Source organism: Populus trichocarpa, chromosome 14 (genome assembly GCF_000002775.5).
Source record: "Populus trichocarpa isolate Nisqually-1 chromosome 14, P.trichocarpa_v4.1, whole genome shotgun sequence".
Taxonomy (NCBI): domain Eukaryota; kingdom Viridiplantae; phylum Streptophyta; class Magnoliopsida; order Malpighiales; family Salicaceae; genus Populus; species Populus trichocarpa.
In genome coordinates, this window is record NC_037298.2 from 7210653 (window position 1) to 7230085 (window position 19433).

The 19433-nt window shown below is 32.3% G+C and overlaps 1 protein-coding gene and 1 long non-coding RNA gene across 4 annotated transcripts; both read left to right on the plus strand.

Annotated features, from left to right (window-relative positions):
• The first annotated feature begins 11416 nt into the window (after positions 1–11416).
• Positions 11417–13584, plus strand: LOC18105255 (B3 domain-containing transcription factor NGA1). Of its 3 annotated transcripts, XM_006375333.3 has the most exons (3): positions 11421–11893; positions 12017–12133; positions 12235–13584. In XM_006375333.3, the coding sequence occupies exon 3, from the start codon at positions 12295–12297 to the stop codon at positions 13279–13281; it is 987 nt and encodes a 328-aa protein (XP_006375395.1). In that variant the 5' UTR covers positions 11421–11893; positions 12017–12133; positions 12235–12294; the 3' UTR covers positions 13282–13584. The 3 variants fall into 3 exon arrangements, with proteins under 3 accessions (XP_024440381.1, XP_006375397.1, XP_006375395.1); XM_024584613.2 differs by having other exon boundaries at positions 11417–11898; positions 12017–13584; XM_006375335.3 differs by having other exon boundaries at positions 11419–11893; positions 12017–13584.
• Positions 13585–13899: 315 nt separating this feature from the next.
• On the plus strand, positions 13900–16816 carry LOC112324049 (uncharacterized). Its single transcript, XR_002977632.2, has 2 exons — positions 13900–14088; positions 14650–16816. It is a non-coding gene; the product is annotated as an uncharacterized LOC112324049 (long non-coding RNA).
• Positions 16817–19433: the final 2617 nt, after the last annotated feature.

Here is a 19433-nt window from a genome sequence, read left to right on the forward strand (position 1 = left end):
AGAACCGGCAACTTTACCAACAAACGCAAACAGACGAGCAAGTTTATAAACATTTATTAAGCATTGATGTCTTTTTTTAAGTGGAATAAGTTCGAATTTGAAACCTCTTAAAAAAAATAATGTTTAATATATATATATATATATATATATATATATATATATATAGTGCTCATCTAACTATAATTAAAATCTTATATTCATTTAATTTGTTAATTTGGGTCTCGTGCCTCAATTATGAAAAAATAATAATATCAAGAAATATATTTTCCTCAATTATGATTTAAAGCACAATAATACTAGGTAAAAATAAAGAGAGACATGTCAATTTTGATTTTATTTATATATATATATAAAGGGAATTTGGCTCTAGACCCGCCACTAGTTGAATTATCTTGGTATAATCGCTTTAATTAAAAAATATATATTATTAAAAACCACATAAAATCAAATTGTAAAGAACTAAAACAATAGAATTAATAAATCTTCATCAATTGAATCACAAAATCACAAAATAAAAATATAAAATCATAAAATAAAATTTAAAACTATATGTATTAAAAAAAGTGACAGGATACAAGTTGAGTGATAGATTAGATGCACCCACATCAATTAAAAACTTGGTCGGATTACATATGTATCTAATTAGATCCGATCAAAATTGTGTTAAGATTATATTCAACCAGATCAAGCGATGGTTAGACATCCTTAATACTCGCCTGCGTCGTATCGGGTAAAATTGCCATTAATATTGCTGTACCGAGCAGTGAGCAGGAATTGCCTGGACTATATTTTTTATTTTTTACTTATTTTCAGCGAGTTTGGAACCTCTATATTTTTTAAAGCGATGGCACTTGAACCAGCTAAAGGAAGGCATGCAATTCTGTGGTTACCTGTAGGCGGATCGATAAGATTAGAGTCTGCGAGTATATACACGTATGGTGGAAAAAGGGGAGAAAACTAAAAAGAGACACCACAAACATGAATAAATGAAAGGCTAGCTAATCTAGCCATGGGCTCTGTGTCATCTAATGAAGAGGGAAAGCGATTTAACAACCAGAGAGGCTCAACGGTTTCTTACAGGGGCAGAGGTGGGACAGTAGACTGCTAGTGTGGGGTTGTAGAAGAAGAAGAGGCTAGCGGTGAGGCTAGCGGTGGCTAAGCTATGGCTCTGGACTGTAACACACACACACACACACACACGTATATATGCTGCTGCTTCTGCTGCTAATCCTATTAGTTCTTGTAGCCCCCACTTGTTTCGTGCCCATAATATTTTTCAAAAGGAATTATTTGGGTATCGTCGCCCCCATTCAAGTTCCTTTCCAAGCTACCTGGTTGATCTGCGTGTGTCCCCCTCCCCTTACACATGGGTCCACTTAATAGTCTCTCCCAATTGCTATACCATTATTTAACCCTCAAGTAGCATAGCCCTCATGAAATTTGTCTATCACCCTATGCTACTTAGTCCTAGACTCTGGGGCATGCCAGTTGTTACCATTATCATCCTCACGAAAGGGATGCCACTACTTGATGGAGACCCATCCTTGTGTTTCTATATGCTATGGTTACTGATATAATATTGTCTTTTCTTCTTTTAAAAAAAAACAAAACAAAATGAACACCATCGATCCCATTGTCTCGAGGAGTTTTGGTGCAGAAATATCAAAATTTAGTGTACTATCTGGTTAGCTAACTCCTGGCCCTCTTCTTCAGCTATGCATATATTTCTCTCAAAACTGGACTAGCTAGATGCCATAATTTAAGCATCTCAAGTGTTCCTTGCACCATGCTCTTGATTGTATCTCACCAGGTTGAATGTAGCTAGTCTCTATGTGGTATTTTACACGGCAGCTAGCTCATGGTCAAAAATCAGAACACAGAACCAAGGGGCGGTACTTGCATTCTTGATCAGTGGAAGAGTTAAGAGAGAAGGGGACAAAAAGCCAGCGCAAGAATTATGAAACAAGATAACCGCCAACTGGATCATAGTGCAAGGGTGTGTGTTTTTGTGGCTGGATCTCCAGCTAGTTAGGAGTGGTCCAACCCTAGCTAGATATTTTTTTTGAACAGCTACCGGCCTATTCTGTACACGTATATAACAGTTGCAAATTGAAAATCTGCAATTAATTGCAGCCCCTAAACACTATTAACTCTTAGAAATCACACAAGCATTCAGCTTAATAATCAACCATGTCTAAATGGGCAAGCATGAGGAACTTTCATCTGAATAAATGATGAAAGAGAGGGCAAGGAGGTCCCCAGTAGGGTTTTTTCATAGGCTTTATCTTTAGCTCTAAAAAGGGCACCCCCCACCTCCCACCCTTCTCCCTATGGACTTTGATGTTAACTCATGATATATCCTCGAAAGTCTTGGTAACTATTCCTTACGATCTGTTTGTGTATAACCATGTATAATTACAATATTTATGAACTGAGCTGCATGTGTACTCCACGTATAATACACACACAACCACATGTCAAACGAAGTAACTAGGTGCATAACTGGTTAAGGTACTAAAGAAACACTACTTTTGTTCATTCTAGTGCTTCGGTAATGGCCTCCTTACCCTTGGAACAAAATAGTATAAAAATAATTAAGTACTACAATAACACGGATTTAAATATTTCATATATACTATAAATTTTTTTTTAAAAATAAATAACAATAACACTAAAAGGTTAATATAAATCAATAGTAATGTTTATTTAATTGAATGCATGAATATACGAAGTTTTGAAAGAGAACGATAAGTATCATGTTATTTATATTTGCTTAACAATGAAATATATTTAGACATCTAAAAACCAAATTCTCTTGATAATTATTGTGATGATCATATGAAAGGATTGGTGATAATTTCTTTTTTCTCTTTAATTTAATTCTCACTATATATCTCCCTTTAATTAATTTTTTATTTGTGATAAAATTAAGAAATACTATTATCATATTTTTGTAATAAAAAATATAAAAAAGAATTATTATATTCTTATTTTGATTTAAAATATTTTTTATATAAAATATGATCATTTATTTTTATTGAAAAAAATATTAATTAAAAAAATATTAAATTAAAGTTCTAATTAGTTATATACTAAATTATCTTAACTTATAATTTTTTTTTTAATAATATTTGAACCACGTTTTTTCTTTAAACACAAATTATTCCTTAACAAATCCTAATCGTGTCTGCAGCATATCATGGCCGTGCCTTCCGCATATTCAAGTTTAAATTCATTTTTTATTTTTTTCATATCCCCAGATATTTGATACGCATTAGATTATGTCCACCGAATGTCCTTCCAAACCATTGAAACTTTTTTCCCTTATCATGTCCTTCCAAACCATTGAAAACCTTTGTCAGAAATATATCAAGAAGAAGAAAAGGAAAAAAGCCCTTGATCAAAACCAAAGTTTTCTGCTCTATGACGACAACCTTTTGTTTGTTTGTGATTAACAAGGAAAAAAGGAGCGAGGGGTTATTGGCAATCCTCAATGATTTCTCCACACACACCTATATTTTTATTATTTTCTAATTTTATTGATCACTTAGATGCCTTTTTTTTATTATTAATATGCTACCAGTTAATTGTTTCTATTTTCTAAAATAATATATATAATAGAAACTTATTAAAAAACAAAACAGGTAACAACCTTATAAAATCAAACAGAATATAAGAGAAAAGATTATTTATTCTATAACAACACTACACAAAGAAAAGAATAGGTTTACGAAGAAGGAGAGAAAGAGATTACATAAATTAAAGTGCAGAAAAATAAAAATAAAAAACTAGTAAAGAAAGCTGTAAAAACTAGAAGAAAGATAAAATTGTATTGAAATTACATATGCTAGGTACGTTGATCATCATTCACATTGACTGCATGAACCTTTATATATTAGTATAAATTTTGAATTATATTTAAATATGTAAATCCTAGCTAATCCTATACAAATATTAGTATTGGATAAAGATGCTTTATTGAATTATAATACAAACTAAACTTCTTCTCTATTGATATCACGTGAATTATAAGTTAATCTTGTGATTTTTTATTAGTTATTTTGTTGATGGCTCCCACTCTGAATAAAATTAGTCCTTCTGCTTCTCCATGCATGTTCAAACTTTTATGATCTATTGCTTTTTCTTAATCGATCATGATCCTACTCCTGCTTCTTTAAATTTCTTGGTTAATCAGGACTATTTTAGTATATTTTGTTGTATTCTAGTTTTTACCGTATTTGCTTTTGACTTAATTCTCTTTTAGGGTTTAAAATTAAAAATTAAAAGGTTAGGGACTAATTTTGATCAAAGATATATGTGATTCGTCAATTGTTGGAAGAATCAATGACTAAAGTGTATGATTGGTTTTCCTAAGATCTAAAAAAAAAAAGATCTTTAGGATAATTTTTATTAGATTTTTTTTTTCAATTTCACTCTCTAACAACTCAATCTTCTTTTATTCATTTACTTTTTTTTTAAAAAAAATTATTCTTCAATATTAGGTTGTTTGGGAATTGAACCTCATGATTTTTTCAATTTATTTTTATAAAGTTACTTTGGTCTCATGAATTTAGTTGTTTTCTCGATTTCTATTTTCAACATTGGATATGATAGAAATGAAGCTTTGTAATTTTTTTTTAATTTTTTATGAAGTTATCTTGATTTCATGATTCAGGTCGTGGGTTTAATAGTTTAGCCTAGGTTGATTTGGGTTGGTTTTTTTTCCTTTTTTTTTCATCTTTCAACTTTAGGTTGGCTGGAAATTGGGCTTTATATTTTTTTTATTTACTTTTCATGAAGTTATCCCGATCTCATGACTTGAGTTGCTGGTTTACAGGTTGACCTAGCCGGGTAGTTTTTTTGTCCTTTTTTTTAATTTAATATATATTTTAAATTTCATCCTTCAACATTAAGTTGATTAGAAATTGACACTCATAATTTATTTTGATTTTTTTTATAGTGTTATATTGGTCTCATGATCAACATCAAAGATTTGACAGGTTAGACTAATTAAGTTGATTCAATACGTCATTGTTTTAATATTTTTTAAAAAATATCATCCAATATATTTTCATATTAATATTTTAAAAAGATTTAGTCCAATATATATATATATATATATATATATATATATATATATATATATATCATATTTTGAGTTTATAATTAATTCTTTATTATTATAGAATATAAAAGTAATCAATGCTTAAATATATTTTTATCTTAAAAATATTGATCTGATCTGCAACACATCATATATCAATAATCTAGTAGAATTAAGGAGTAGCTAAACTGTATCAGTGTCCCTTTTTTTCCTTAAATAAGCTTCGAGTTCAATAAAAGAAAAAAAAAATGAAATATATATAAGTGGTCGCATCTCCACATTCCAGAGAACTTCACAGTCGTAGTGTTTGATATTTGCCCATGGATTTGTAGTTCTTGTTGATTAGTTGCAATGATGAGTTATAATTTAATTAGCCGCGGAATGAAGGGAGTGAATTCTATATTACTAGCATGGAAGTGAGCGAAAATGGCTAAAAGAGGGGAATAATTTTCGAGGTATATATATACGTGGATGAGATGTGTGGCTCAGGGTAATAATATTTTGAGCTCGATTTCTCTATGGATTTTGGAGGAAATATAAATGTTTTATATAAATGTTTCAGGGAAAAAAGAGAGAGAGAGGAAAGAACTGCCTTTAAGAGTATTTTCTTCAATTAAAACATAACCGGGTCTTTTCGAGAGTGTGAATATCGCTTCCTAGAAAATGAGTGCATAGATGTTTTTAAAATTTATTTCTGTATAAAAAGCCTAAAAATATTTTCTTAACGAAGAAATCACATAATTTGTTGTAGGGTTTTAATTCTCCAAAGAAAAAAAAGGGTAAATGGCAAGTTTTAAATGTATTGAGGATTCAAAATATAAAATTCTTTAAAAGAAAATTTTGAAAATTGAATTTTATCAATCTTAGAAAAACACGATAGAACTCATTTTCCATTTATTTCTTAAAATTGAGTTTATCTATGCTTTTCCCCCAATTACTAATGCAAGAGGACTAAACGACATTTTTAAAGTGGATATTCGGAGCACTAATTCATAAGTTGTTATTTAATTCCAACTGTGATGTTGGTACACTAATTAATTGAAGGAAGTGAGTCAATATCATAGGCCCTTGCATCAAGCATTATACAATCTAAAAGGTATAGAGAAACTACTGTAATATTTCATTTCACAGGGAATAAAATCAAAAAATAAAATTAAGGATCTAAATTTAAAAAATTATTATAGAGAGATTAAATTTTAGTTTGTTTTATGTTTTGAGCTAAAACTATAAATATTGTCAGGGAGCTAGAAATTCCTTTTTCCTTATAGGGGTCGGAGCCTATTAGTTTTCTGTTTCTGTTATTACCTATACTCATATATTTTCTGGATAATACTAGTTTGTATGCTTTTTCTATGCTACGGGGGACTTAAAAAAAATTTAGTTCTCAAGAATTTTTTTGTTATTATTATTAAATCTACAAATTAAGTCATTTTCAATTTTTATTTTTATAAAGATAATTTTTTTTGTATCAATATATTTCTTGTTTATCTTTGTTAGCACAATAGTTTTAACCACAAGCCTTTTTTTTTCTGTTCTTTTTAAATTATGATTGGTAAAGTAAGTTAAAAAAATAAAAATAGTATGTCCATATTTTATGTGATTGAAAGCTAAAAAATATATAAATATGATAAAATCACGTTTCAAATCTATCTAAATATTTTAATAATAAACCACTACTTTCAATCACATTTTCATAAATAATTTATCATTAGTATTATTATTTCCAAATCAAATGCATAATAATTGAGCAAAAAATATTAAAATAAAAACAAAAACTTATAATAGTATTTACGAATTATATAAAAAATAAGAGTAAGTGAATTTAGTAAATGTTTTATGAAGTGTAAAAAAACAAAATCCAAAGAAAAAAGAAGAAGGAAAAGCAATCAAAGGGATATACCCAACATTATCTAGCCCAAATGCGGGTGCGTTGTCCACCCCTTATTTTGAAAAAATATGATAAACAACATGTCATCTATCATAACTTGAAAAATAAGCACACCTCCTAGCTTTCACACTCGTGATGTCTTGTTTGTCATGCACCTAACTGACTAAGTTGAGAGTTGGATTTGTTCCAAAAAAATTAAAAATATATGTTACGATACATCACTATTTATATAAATAGGAAACCATAAGAAATCGAGTTTCTTAGTGTTATGGGCTAACATATACATAACCTTGTACATTTGGTATTGAAGATTTAATTTCTCGAAAAATAAGTTCATAGAAAAAATACTAGAGCATGAAAACATGTTTATTTATTTATTATTATTATTATAAAAAAAATATTAGAACATGAAAACATGTTCATAAAAGATATTTGACATTCTTTAATCATACAAAACTCATCTAATTTTTTAATATAAGTATACATAGTTGATTTAATTTCTTGATTATTAAGTGATTGATCAATGTGTTTTATATATATTATTTTTGTCTGAATTCATGTTTAAAAAGGGCAAAAGTTGGGTGATAACCCAACGTCTTAGGGCTCAACTTCATGTTGAGTTCAAGTACAAGCGAGTTTGGTGAGCTGTTAAACCCATTATTTTTTAGCTCAGCACATGTATATGTGGATCTAATTTGTGGGTCTAACGAGATGTTAGATCTAATATCCTTGGACTCAGCTACGTGCCGAGCCTCAAGCATATATGAGTTTGACAAGCTACTAGACCCAATATTTTTGGACTTAGTTATGCGTTGAGCCCAAGTACACGTGAGCCTGAGAGTTTCTCAACCTAACATTCTTGAGCTTCGTTATGCACCGAGCCTAAGTACATGTGGTTCTGACAAGCTGTCAAAACCCAACATCTTTGAACTTAACTATGTACTGAGCCCAATTACATATTGATCTAACGAGTTACTAAACCCAACATCTATGGACTCGACATCATGCCAAACTGATCAAATGGATATAAAACTAATGATCTTTTCAGGCCCTATATTCAACCACGAGATTTTGTTTGTTTATTCTTGTGACTCTTAACATAAAATGTTAAGTTAAAGATATTCATCTCTCAACACCCTTAGATGTATAAAAATATTCTAAACCTACTACTTTTCCATCAATATTAATAATGTATAAGAGATATTTATCTCTCATTGATATTATAAAAAAAACTACTTTCTAGTTCCTTCTCTTTATAAAAAGACAAGACTTATGGGCTATAAATACCTCATGAATCCTTTAAACTCCAGGTTCACAAATCTCTATTCTTTATTGCATTCATATTTTCTAAGCATCTCTCTCTCTCTCTCTCTCTCTCTCTCTCCCTCTCTCTACAATAGCATTTCAATCTCTTTCTAAAAAGATACTTACTTAAATATTTTGAGAGTTCATAATTCTATCAAAAGAGATATTTTGCATGTATTGGTCACCGGCCATGCATCTTGGCTTACTAGGCACCGACCACCTAGTTAGAAAGAATGGATCAGATTGCTAGGACCAAGAGATTAACCGATTATTCAACACATAAATCTTACTCTTAAACTTTTTGGATTTTTTTGGGACATCATCATTAAGCATTCAAAATGCTTCCATGTACATCTTTATACTTTAAAAATATGTGGATAAAATTTAATTTCAAGTATCTTCAATATCACTGGCTTAAATATAAGATGTGGATAGATGTTTTCTTATGGGAGATTAGATTTTATACGATTTTTGATTCTTTTATCATCTCCTACGTGCAAAAAATAGAACAAAAATGACGATAGCCATCAATTCTTGAATAAAATAAATAAGGAATAATATAAAGTATACTAACATTATACAAGGTACAAACAAAACATGATCCTTACATTTTAAAGTGAAGAATCTGAAAAATAAATTTCAGTAAGTTCTAGTTTTTTAGAAATTTAAAAACACGTGTTTTTAAGTTAGGAAGATTTACTTTCAATTAAAAACACGTGATTTATTTTATATTTCAAAAAATGGAAAACCCTTAACTAAGTAAACACATCAAAGAAATTTAAACTATCTGAGATTCTTGAGAATAATGATTAAACTACAAACCTTCCATCACCTTGAAAAGGAAGATAAAAATACTTGAAATGATTTTGAGAAGTACTAATTAATATATCTTTACCCATTCATATCTTTTAGATATAAAATTCAAAATAAAATTGATGCAGTCCTTCTATGTATTAACCAGTCTTCTTTTTTTCTTTCTTTTATCTCTACAACTTGGTGTAGTAACTATCAAAGCAATATCAGGTCGTTAGCATTTCTGACCGGCATCTATAATATATAAATAAATTTAAAAAAAAAAAAACATATGGTGCCTGCTGCAGGAGGCTCCGTCAAAACCCATAAAGTGGAAGATCGAACAGGACCACATATATAGGCACATCACTTGATTAGTGATCATGTACCTTACAAAGCAACTTTAGATGATGTAGTTGGATTAACCATGATCAGATCAACAGGAAAATTCACCAACGATCCATGCGTAAAACACAAAAACTGGACCTTGTGAATTCACCAACGATCCATGCGTAATGACACAAAAAATTAGATTGAGAGAGACGATGAGCTTTTCAAGAGTGAAATGATTGATGAATTAGAGACAGCCCTCTTGCCAGTCCATCTAAAATCGATCTAGGATATGTTATCATAATACACATGCTGATAGAACTTGCTTCTGTCGATACAATTGTATATCAATACAAAAATAAAACATGAGCTGGCTGTTATTACGTAGATATTTTGTACTAGAACATCAAATTTGGGATAAATTTGTACGTAATAATAGACTAACGATGAAACGTGTGACATGTTCAACCACAGGTTCCGTCCATTTCAGAGTTCTTCCATTGCCAAACCAGTAGTTCCTCTCTTCTCCCTCGTATAACTACCTATAGCATTGAAAGTTAAATCGAGCCAACCATGAAGACTGATCAAACTCCAAGCAACTCCTTGTACTAGTAGACGTTTTCTTCTATGCCCTTTGCATGTTGAGTGATTCCTACATTTGAAATGTTGCGAAATATATGTGCTTTGATATCTTCTCCTTCTTCTTCTTTCTGATCTTAAGCTCTTAGCCCTTCTCTCTTTTATTAATCTTTTAGCATGTTTTACTATTAGCTTAGGCCTGCCCCTTTCTTACCCTGTGCTCCTTGACAGATTCTTTCTTACCCCTCTCTTGCACATGTCTAAGAATAAAAATTCCAGGACTTGAATACACACACACACACACACACACACTTAATAATATGTTTTTCAGTTTTTTTTTTTTTTGAGTAATTAGGTCAAATAAATAATCTCCATGAATGAAGATTGTTAATCCCAAAACTTGTTTCATGTTTTCTCGTTGTATAGGAGAAGTTTGAACTTGAAAACCTTTCTAAGGAAGATCGATGAAACAGTAATGTCAATATTTGGGTTCTGAGAAAATTAACTAATATAACTTGAGCCCTAGCTCAATGAGAGATTTGTTTCATATCGTGATGTATGGTATGTAGATTGTGTTTATATTCATTCTCAAATGCCTAATTAATACAATTTGGAGTTCTGATATACAATTAATGATAATTTAGAGGGGGTCATCAATATTAATTAATGGGTAATTCCAATTAGTATATAGGTCTTCTAGCTAATTTTCAAAAGTAGAAATTAAATATAACCCTAAATGAGAGTTTGGTTTTTTGTATAATCATGTATGAGATAAAATAGAGGAATCTATGATATCTATCTCGTTAGGATGAGGATGAGAATAAGAGGGCGCCAGGTCTGTCTGTTTCCCCTCGCAACCTTTTTCTTTCTCTCTCACCCCCTGGACCAGCACACATTAATCAATGGCACCAAAGTCAAAACTTAAAACCTAACTTGAACATGCCCTTCTCTAGAAAAATAGAACACCCACCCCAAAAATAACCATAGTGACTTTCTAGGGAGAAAAAAAATAAAGAAGCAATTCCTATCGTGATAGCTGTTTGAACTAAAAAATTCAACCGAGTTGATTTTTTTTAAAAAAAATTAAATGAAACTAAACCGAATAGAAGAAAACTGAACCGGTGGATATAGTTTGATTTTACAACTTCAAAAATCAAATAAATCCCATTTAGTCAATTATTAGCTTTTAGTTTATAATGAATTTTTTTGGTTTGGTTTCATTTTTTTTTAAGAAAAAAATCTAAAACCAAAACCGAATTCTTTTTAAATTTTCTAGCAAAAATATCTAAAAAATTCAAAAAACCATTAGGTTTAATTATGGATGAATTTTTACAAATATTCTAGATAATTTGATTGATTTACTCGCCTCTGAATAAAACCAACCGGCCAATTCTCTCGGTATTGGGTCATGGTGCAGAAGATATACAGAGAAAACACAAAAATGATGAAAAAGACAAGCTCACATGAGCCGAACCAGATCATTCATGGGCCCCTACGCATTACTCTTCTCTTTCAATTCTCAATCCTCATGGGTCTTTCTTTAATAAGAGCAGAAAAAAGCAAGAAAATACTTCTGCTGCATCACTTGTAGAGAGAGAAGCTTCTTGGAAACTATAACTGGGAAGCAAAAAAAAACCTCTCTCTCTCTTTCCCTCTGTGGTAGCTAGGTCAACCACATGATGAACAACTGGCTTTCTTTCATTCTAATACCGAATTACCAACTGGCTTGTCTTGTTTAGGGTTTTGAGAGCTCCTTTTTGGTCAAAGAAGAAGGCACCGACTCTTTGGTTAGTTTGTACTGAGCTAGATTGCTCCCCTTTAGCTTCTCTTGTTTGTGGCCTCACAGTTTTGAAAGAGAAAATCTTCTGAACAAGAGACCAAATCTTCTTTTCCAGGTGAGGCGAGGCCTTGTTTTGTTCATTTCGCTATAAAGTCCTAACCCCACCTTTTTTTTTCCATAACTTTCTTTCTTTTCAATCATTATTTTTATTGTGGTTGTTTGATTTCTGTTATTCAAGATCTAGTGCGATCATAAGAAGCTCAAGAATTTCTTTAGTGGATCATCATGAACTTTGTTGGAGGAGAAAGAGGGTATTTTGATAAAGAAGAACAAGAAGAAGAGGAAGCCATGTCAAGTAAGCTTCCCTTTGCTTCTCCTTGTACATCATCATCTTCTAGCAAATACAAAAATTTTCTTCCTGAGCACCAGAATCTGTGGCCTCGTTTATTTGATCAGCCACGGCAAGATAGCGAAACCCAAGAACCATCTCTCAATTTTGTCAAGAAGCTAGAGTTCATGGAATTATCTTTGGGAAATAACAACGAAAGTGAGAGCTCTAGTACTGATGCTGGTGGCGGTGCTAGTGAGTCTATTGAGAGAGAGCACATGTTTGACAAAGTAGTGACCCCAAGTGATGTAGGCAAACTAAATCGTCTTGTTATACCAAAGCAACACGCAGAGAGGTACTTCCCTCTTGATTCTTCATCGAATGAAAAAGGCCTCCTCTTGAACTTTGAAGACCGGAACGGCAAGCCATGGCGGTTCAGATACTCGTATTGGAATAGTAGTCAAAGCTATGTAATGACCAAAGGCTGGAGCAGGTTTGTCAAAGAGAAAAGGCTTTATGCAGGTGATATTGTGTCGTTCCAACGCGGTGTTGGTGAGACAGGCAAGCACCGTCTTTTCATAGACTGGCGACGCAGGCCTAATGCACCAGATCCAACATCATTCTCACATTTAGAGCTCCAAAATCAGCTACACTATCCACAATCCTTGCGGTGGGGCAGGCTGTACTCCATGCCCCAATCTAATTTACCCATGCAGCAACCTCAATTGCAACATTTGAATTACAGCATTCATCCTTATCAACAACATCAACACCATAATCATCAGTATCATTATCATCAACCGTCCAACATTAGTTATGGCAATGCAGCGCAGTATTACTTAAGGCCGCCGGCGAGTACACTTCCAATTGGGGCAGTGCATGAACAAGGAGGAAGTCATGTGCCAGTGGTGATAGACTCAGTGCCAGTTGTTCATGGTAAGACTGTGGGGAAGCGGCTCAGGCTGTTTGGTGTAAACATGGAGTGTCCTACACAAAATGACCCGTCATCTTCGGTTACAATGATCAGACATGGCACATTGGATTCACTCTCACCTCGTTTGGCTTCCTCTTCTCTCCCTCCTCCTTTCCAAGTAAGGGAACCCACTGGTGCTCCAATGCAAGCTGAGTTTTCAAAGAAAGGAAAGGCTTCCTTATCTTTTGATTTGGATCTTTGATCACACCTGCACATCAAGTGATGAAGATCCCATTTCTTTCGTTTCTAGCAATTTATAAGTTTTAGCCTTCTTTGAGTTTCTTTTTGTCGATTGTTTAAATATTGTCGGTAGATTAATAGACGCGGTTTTGGGTATATTGTGAAGAGCAAGAGATGGAAGAGAGGTGCAAGAAATGTGGAGTTCGACAAATCCTTCAACTGTGTATAATACATATATACAGATAAATATCAGGAATATTTCCATCATTGTTTTTCCTTTAGTAGTGACTTAACTTATTGCTATATAATATATTAATTGTCTACATGCAATGGTGTCTGTCCAGTTTGTTTGGGTTAATATTGTTCCCTCTTTAGCTATCAATTATTTCAAGCTTACTCGCTCTCTCTCTCTCTCTCTCTCTCTCTCTCTTGATGACGCATTTTATGGCACATTGCTAGCTTGAGAGTGGATATATATATATATAGTCGAAAGTTCTTCCTACAGCTCTCTCTCTCTCTCTCTGTTTTTATCCTTTTTTTTTTTTTTTATAACCATATTGGGTTAAATTCCTGCTGCTGCTTAGTTAAGTTGGATTGCAGGTTTTGGGCAGAAAGTTTTCAGCAGCTGTAAAAGGTAGCTTCTGTATTCTTACTCTTTTAACTTTATTTCTTTTTAATCAATTTTTCTACATCTTAAAAACTAGTATCGCATTGTTACATATCTTTCTCGGTAATAGATATATGTTTTCGTTCTTTTACAGCCATCTTCTTGTCTGGATTGCAGCAAACACAATCAAAAACTGCTTTTCTGCTGAAAGAGATTTATCACGTAAGGAGTCATGACACCACTGAATCTTTTTAAGCGATTAAGTGCTTTGTTTAATGTCTTTTGAAGCCCATTTTATGTATGGAAATCTGAGGTCAAAGAAAGCACTATATCCTGTGTGATTCAGTTTTTATATGATGGTTAAATTGTATATCTTATGGTTCTAAGTTTAGAATCTAGCTCTAACATTGTTTACATTGGTTACCCTTCCTAACTTAACCAGTTGGACATTTAATGGGCTCTTTGGTGACTTTATGTTTTCGTTATTGCAAAGCCTACAAGCATTAATTCTTTGTCAGGTCGTTCTTTAATGTAGTGATTGTTTGCACACACACACACAAATTTTCAATCATGAAGATGAGAAACTAATGAAGAGTACTTATAGCTGCAGGTTCTCCTTAAAACTGTATTTTTCTTTTTAATTTTTCCAAGTACAATCTATCTACTAATTACTATTTAACGATTATAGCCTTCTTGAATTAATTATTTACCGCTTTGTTTAGTTTTTTGATTTGGAAATGAAGCATATTGTTCTTTTTTTTTTGTGTGTGTGTGTGTGTGCAGATGATGAATGTGGGATTCAAGATGCACCTTTCTTTACATGATCAGCATCTTTCACAGCCCATAAACATTTTTAAGTGACCTTCGGTTCTGTTGTATTCAATGCTGTTATTTTGAAGTTGGAATTACTGCCTTCTCGGATAGTTCCTGAAAGTTACTTTCATGGTATGTGTACTGCCAACAAATCTTCTCCCAGTGCTTTTTTTTTTTGGTTTTAATTCATACTTCAAGACCTAAAAATTCATGTTTTTAACTTAGAGAGAATATCATCGCGCGGAAGCTGCTTGAATATTATGTTTCTAAATTGCAGAAAAGAGCATTAACTTGGCATTAAGCTTAAAAAAAGACCACATGAAGACCATAAATCCACAAAAACATTATTATAAAATCTTTGGACTCTTCATTTATGGAAGTTTGTTGAATAGCTTTTCTGTTAGAAACTCTGCATTTTTTTTAACACCATATGGTCGCTAGAAATACCTGCTGAATAAAATTAGAAACCAAAACGTCTTTAGATTCATCATCAATAAGAAATTACCAGTTGCAAAAAAAATCACTCTTAATTAGGGAACTTAATGACCATAATCAGGGGGGGGGGGTGATAGTATTAAGTACAAATTGAAAAAATTAGATCAATTGATGCACATGCTGAATATTGGATCAGACATACAACATGTTTTGGTTGGAATATGTACGTGTGTTTCCTATACATGTTTTATTAGTTAATTGGTAAGTATGACCCGTCTGGTGAAGTAGATGGTTGTGCCAAAAATATTGTTTGGAGCCTCAAAACTCATCCGTTATTTTGGACTCTTGATCAGTTGTGACTTCAAAGTAGCTGGAGCAGTGATAATTAAGATAATAAAACGGCATGTGGTGGAAATGCATTTATCAAGATTTCAGAGTGAGCGAGGAAGCATGTGTCGTCTGCGTCCATTGACCATGGATTGTTTTATGGAAGCATGCTGTTTTCTCAATAAACAAATAAAACAAGAAAAGAGAAGACATTGATTGCATTAGAGTTAAATAGTTATGAAGCCAATTAGCCATAATATATAATAATGATTATTATGTATGCAATGCAATATTGCTCTATGAATCTATATAGTTTTATAATTCTTGTTTTTTCTTTTTTTCTTTTTAAGATCAACGCTGTTGCATATATATTCGAGAGTCCACTTGCTTTCCATCGCAAAATACCATTGAGAATTGCTCATGTAATTAGTTAGTTGAATAACTTATTATTATTATTGTTATAATTATTTTTATAGAATAATATAAATTACATTTTGAAGTTAGATAGTTTTTTAACATGGTATTAGAATATTAATAATTAAATGGTTATGTATTTGAATTTCATCATTTTTATTTTTTTAATTAAAATTAATTAATAGCATAAAGTAGCGTGAAACTATATAATTTTTAAGTTTAAAAATTTTTGGATTGAAATGATTAGTTTTACATAAATTATAAATTAATGTAACAAAGGGAGAACCTAATTACAGATAATTAAGTCTAGAAAAAGATTAAATAGCTTGCCTTATTTCACATATATGTTTGTTTCTGCTAGTGTATGGATAATTTTCATGGCTGACCGAGTCAGAAGGAAGGAGCTAACAGTTGATCTATAATGCATGCTTTATCTAGATTCATGTGAACAAATCTAGTTCTCTTTATCTTCATTTTTTTTTAGTAATGCATAATCATGATAATATTCTCCCAGTCGTGTTAATTTCCATAAGAAACTTTCTTCTTATGTCCAATTTCCTTATATTCGAACCTACAAGAGGGGAGTAAATCCAGTAATCACCCACGGTGTCCTTCCAAAGCACCTGGCTAGTTATTATGATTTGCAGCGAAATTGTTTTTTTCATTCATTTATTTATTTAAATAAAACTATATATGGGCTATATATAGTGTCATCAATATCTTTGAGTTTTCATTGAACAATTATGAAGTTCATATCAATTGCTTGCGCAATAGGATATTGACTATAGTCTTCTGCATTATGTTATTAAATAAACCTTTCAATCTATCATTCTTCTTAGCTATGATCGTTTTGTCTCGGTAGTTGAAAGTAGTTCGGCGGTAAGTGTTGTCTTTACATGCATGTATAGTTCTTGTAAGAACTACAGTGATTGGCGCAGCCTTAAATTGAAATATTACACTATACACTGGCCATCCCCGTTATGAAAATGCAGAGTTGATCTATTATTCATTTTACATCAGTAACAATATCAAGATGATGTATTTTAATCGGAATTTGCATTTTCCCCGCCAGCTAACCTACTGCAGAAAAATGTATCTGTCCTTGCTGAGCATTTCCTTTCAATATCTTTCCGTTTGCAGCTGTACATGCAGTGTTTTTGAAATATTATTAATTTAAGACTCTTCCACTGTTGGATTATAAGAATGCGCTATCACCAATAATTGAATGGCAAGCACTAGCTATGATGTCTCTGCATTAGGAGTTGCAACCGATCATGAGTCTTTGCCATATGAGCCAAGAGCAACTCAAGCTTTCTGATTTACCAGCTGACGAGTACTGCTGCCTGTAATAGCACATTTATAAGAGTAATTTTTGAAGAAAAGGAGCCAGATATATTGTTGGTTATTTACTTAAATTTTGCCTCCGAGCTCAAACCTGTACAGTTCTTTCTTTCTGCTATTCATCCGTTTTCCTGACAAGGCCGTAGCAATTTCAAATAAAAAACGCAATCTCAAATCAATGCAAAAGATTGTTATCTCATGCGAATCATGCCTCTACCTAAATAGTTTCTATGCTCAAGCTTCGAGATAGTCAAGTTCCGTACTGTTGACGAGTACCAGAAGAACAGCAAAAGAAGAACTCTATGTATATATGGTGTTAACATGCACATATATAGAGGTACACTAATAGTTTCCCTTAATTCGTGTATGTTCCCGGCCAGGTCTTGTAGATATGCTTCAAAGATGCTGGGCTAGAGTCTACAGTACCATGCATTAATTGAGAGAAAATTCAGAAAAGCCTGCGTGCTTGCCCCTCTTACCATTGATGCACAATTTCTACGACTGTATAAATAGCTACGTAGCTTGATCTTGAGAACGGGGCAATGGGATACTGCACACACAACACAGATTAAATTATCTTTCTGGCTTAATATGTCTTGGTGGTGCAGGACATATATGAACACACCCTTGTCGTATTATTGACTTAATTAATATTACTCCTCACAAATACGCTCAATATATATATATATATATATATATATATATATATATATATATATATATATATATATATATATATATATATATAAATAAAGAAACAAAGCTACTGCATACAATTCAGTAATGGCAGGTTGCATGATGATATATTAAAAGCTAATCACAGTACATCTGATAAAGGTAATTAATAGAGGATGTTGGGAGATTTATTGGAGCAATAAACATATAGTAATACGAGAGCACCATGGCCACCATTATTAATTGTCATAAAGATTCATTAGCAACTTGGTCCAATTATTGTCGTAAAAGATTCATTAATTTCTCTAACGAGATTCCCATACTCTAAGTCTTGAAATTGAAGTCCCATTCCCCTCCCCTCCCCGACCTATAAAGACAGTATATATAGGTTAGGTTTAATAGGCACAATTGATGATGATAAAGAAGCCACATGTGTGAGCTGGTACAAAAGAAAGGAAAAGAGATTAAAGCTCCTTTCACTGTTTGGTCCTCCTTTTTTTCCCACTCTCAGAATTAGGAACGGGGGTGATGTACAGCACTACTCCCTGTACATGTAGTTGAATCTGCATGGACCACGTTCTTGTTTCTGTGCATTTATTGTAGCAAGTACCGCATGCCCTCCTAGCTATTGCTTTCTCTCTCTGGCGGTATACGGCTACATCTATCCATGACCGATCCGCTTTAGTTTCTTAAGATGAAAATAACTCGGGGCAATTACAGACCATCGTTCTATAGCGAGTTGATCATGGGGGTATTACCTATCAATTTACTAAAATTAACTGCTCATTTGAAGCTTAATTTGCACGTAGTCGTTGCAGTTTGGTTTGTATACATTAACTAGCTGAAAGATCATGGCAGCAATTCTTCTTCATTTTTTACGAAGAAAGGTTGCTAAGACTGATGATCGGCGCCGCAGCCTATTGTTCTGCGCTGTTGGCTGCCAATTCTCCCTCTATCAGGGGAAGGAATGCGTACTTCATATATACTTGCTAACAACTTAAAGTAATTATTCTCTTCTTCTTCCTCTATCAGTGCAAATCTATAGAGATGTACTGTTGTTCACTATATAACTGTTGGAGCTCAAACGATCCATCGACTTGGGTTTACTAACTGGGGAGTTCACTAAAGTTGGTTTCTTGTGTATATTGCCGTCTAATAAAGAAAAATTATTAAGTGAACTTGTTTCTCTCTTGAGACTATATATGATCATGAGAGGATATATAAATCATTCTATTGCATATTAGGAAACAAAATCAATTCTCTCCCATGTTGAAAAAAAAAAAAACTTTATTTACTCAACATTTCAATACCAAGTTTCCAACCTTATTTAGTACCCCCAACGTATCTTATTTACTAACATACATTTAATTAATCTCAAATTGCATTCGCAGTTATCAATCCTAAAATTAACATTTAAAATAATTCCATATACATTTTATATAATTAAGAACTCGCACAACTTTAATTTTCCTTCGATATATCATTTACTTCACTATTTTAGATTTGATTTTCACAATATCCTTTCACAATATCCTTCTCTTTTACTTTGTTACAAGTTGGTT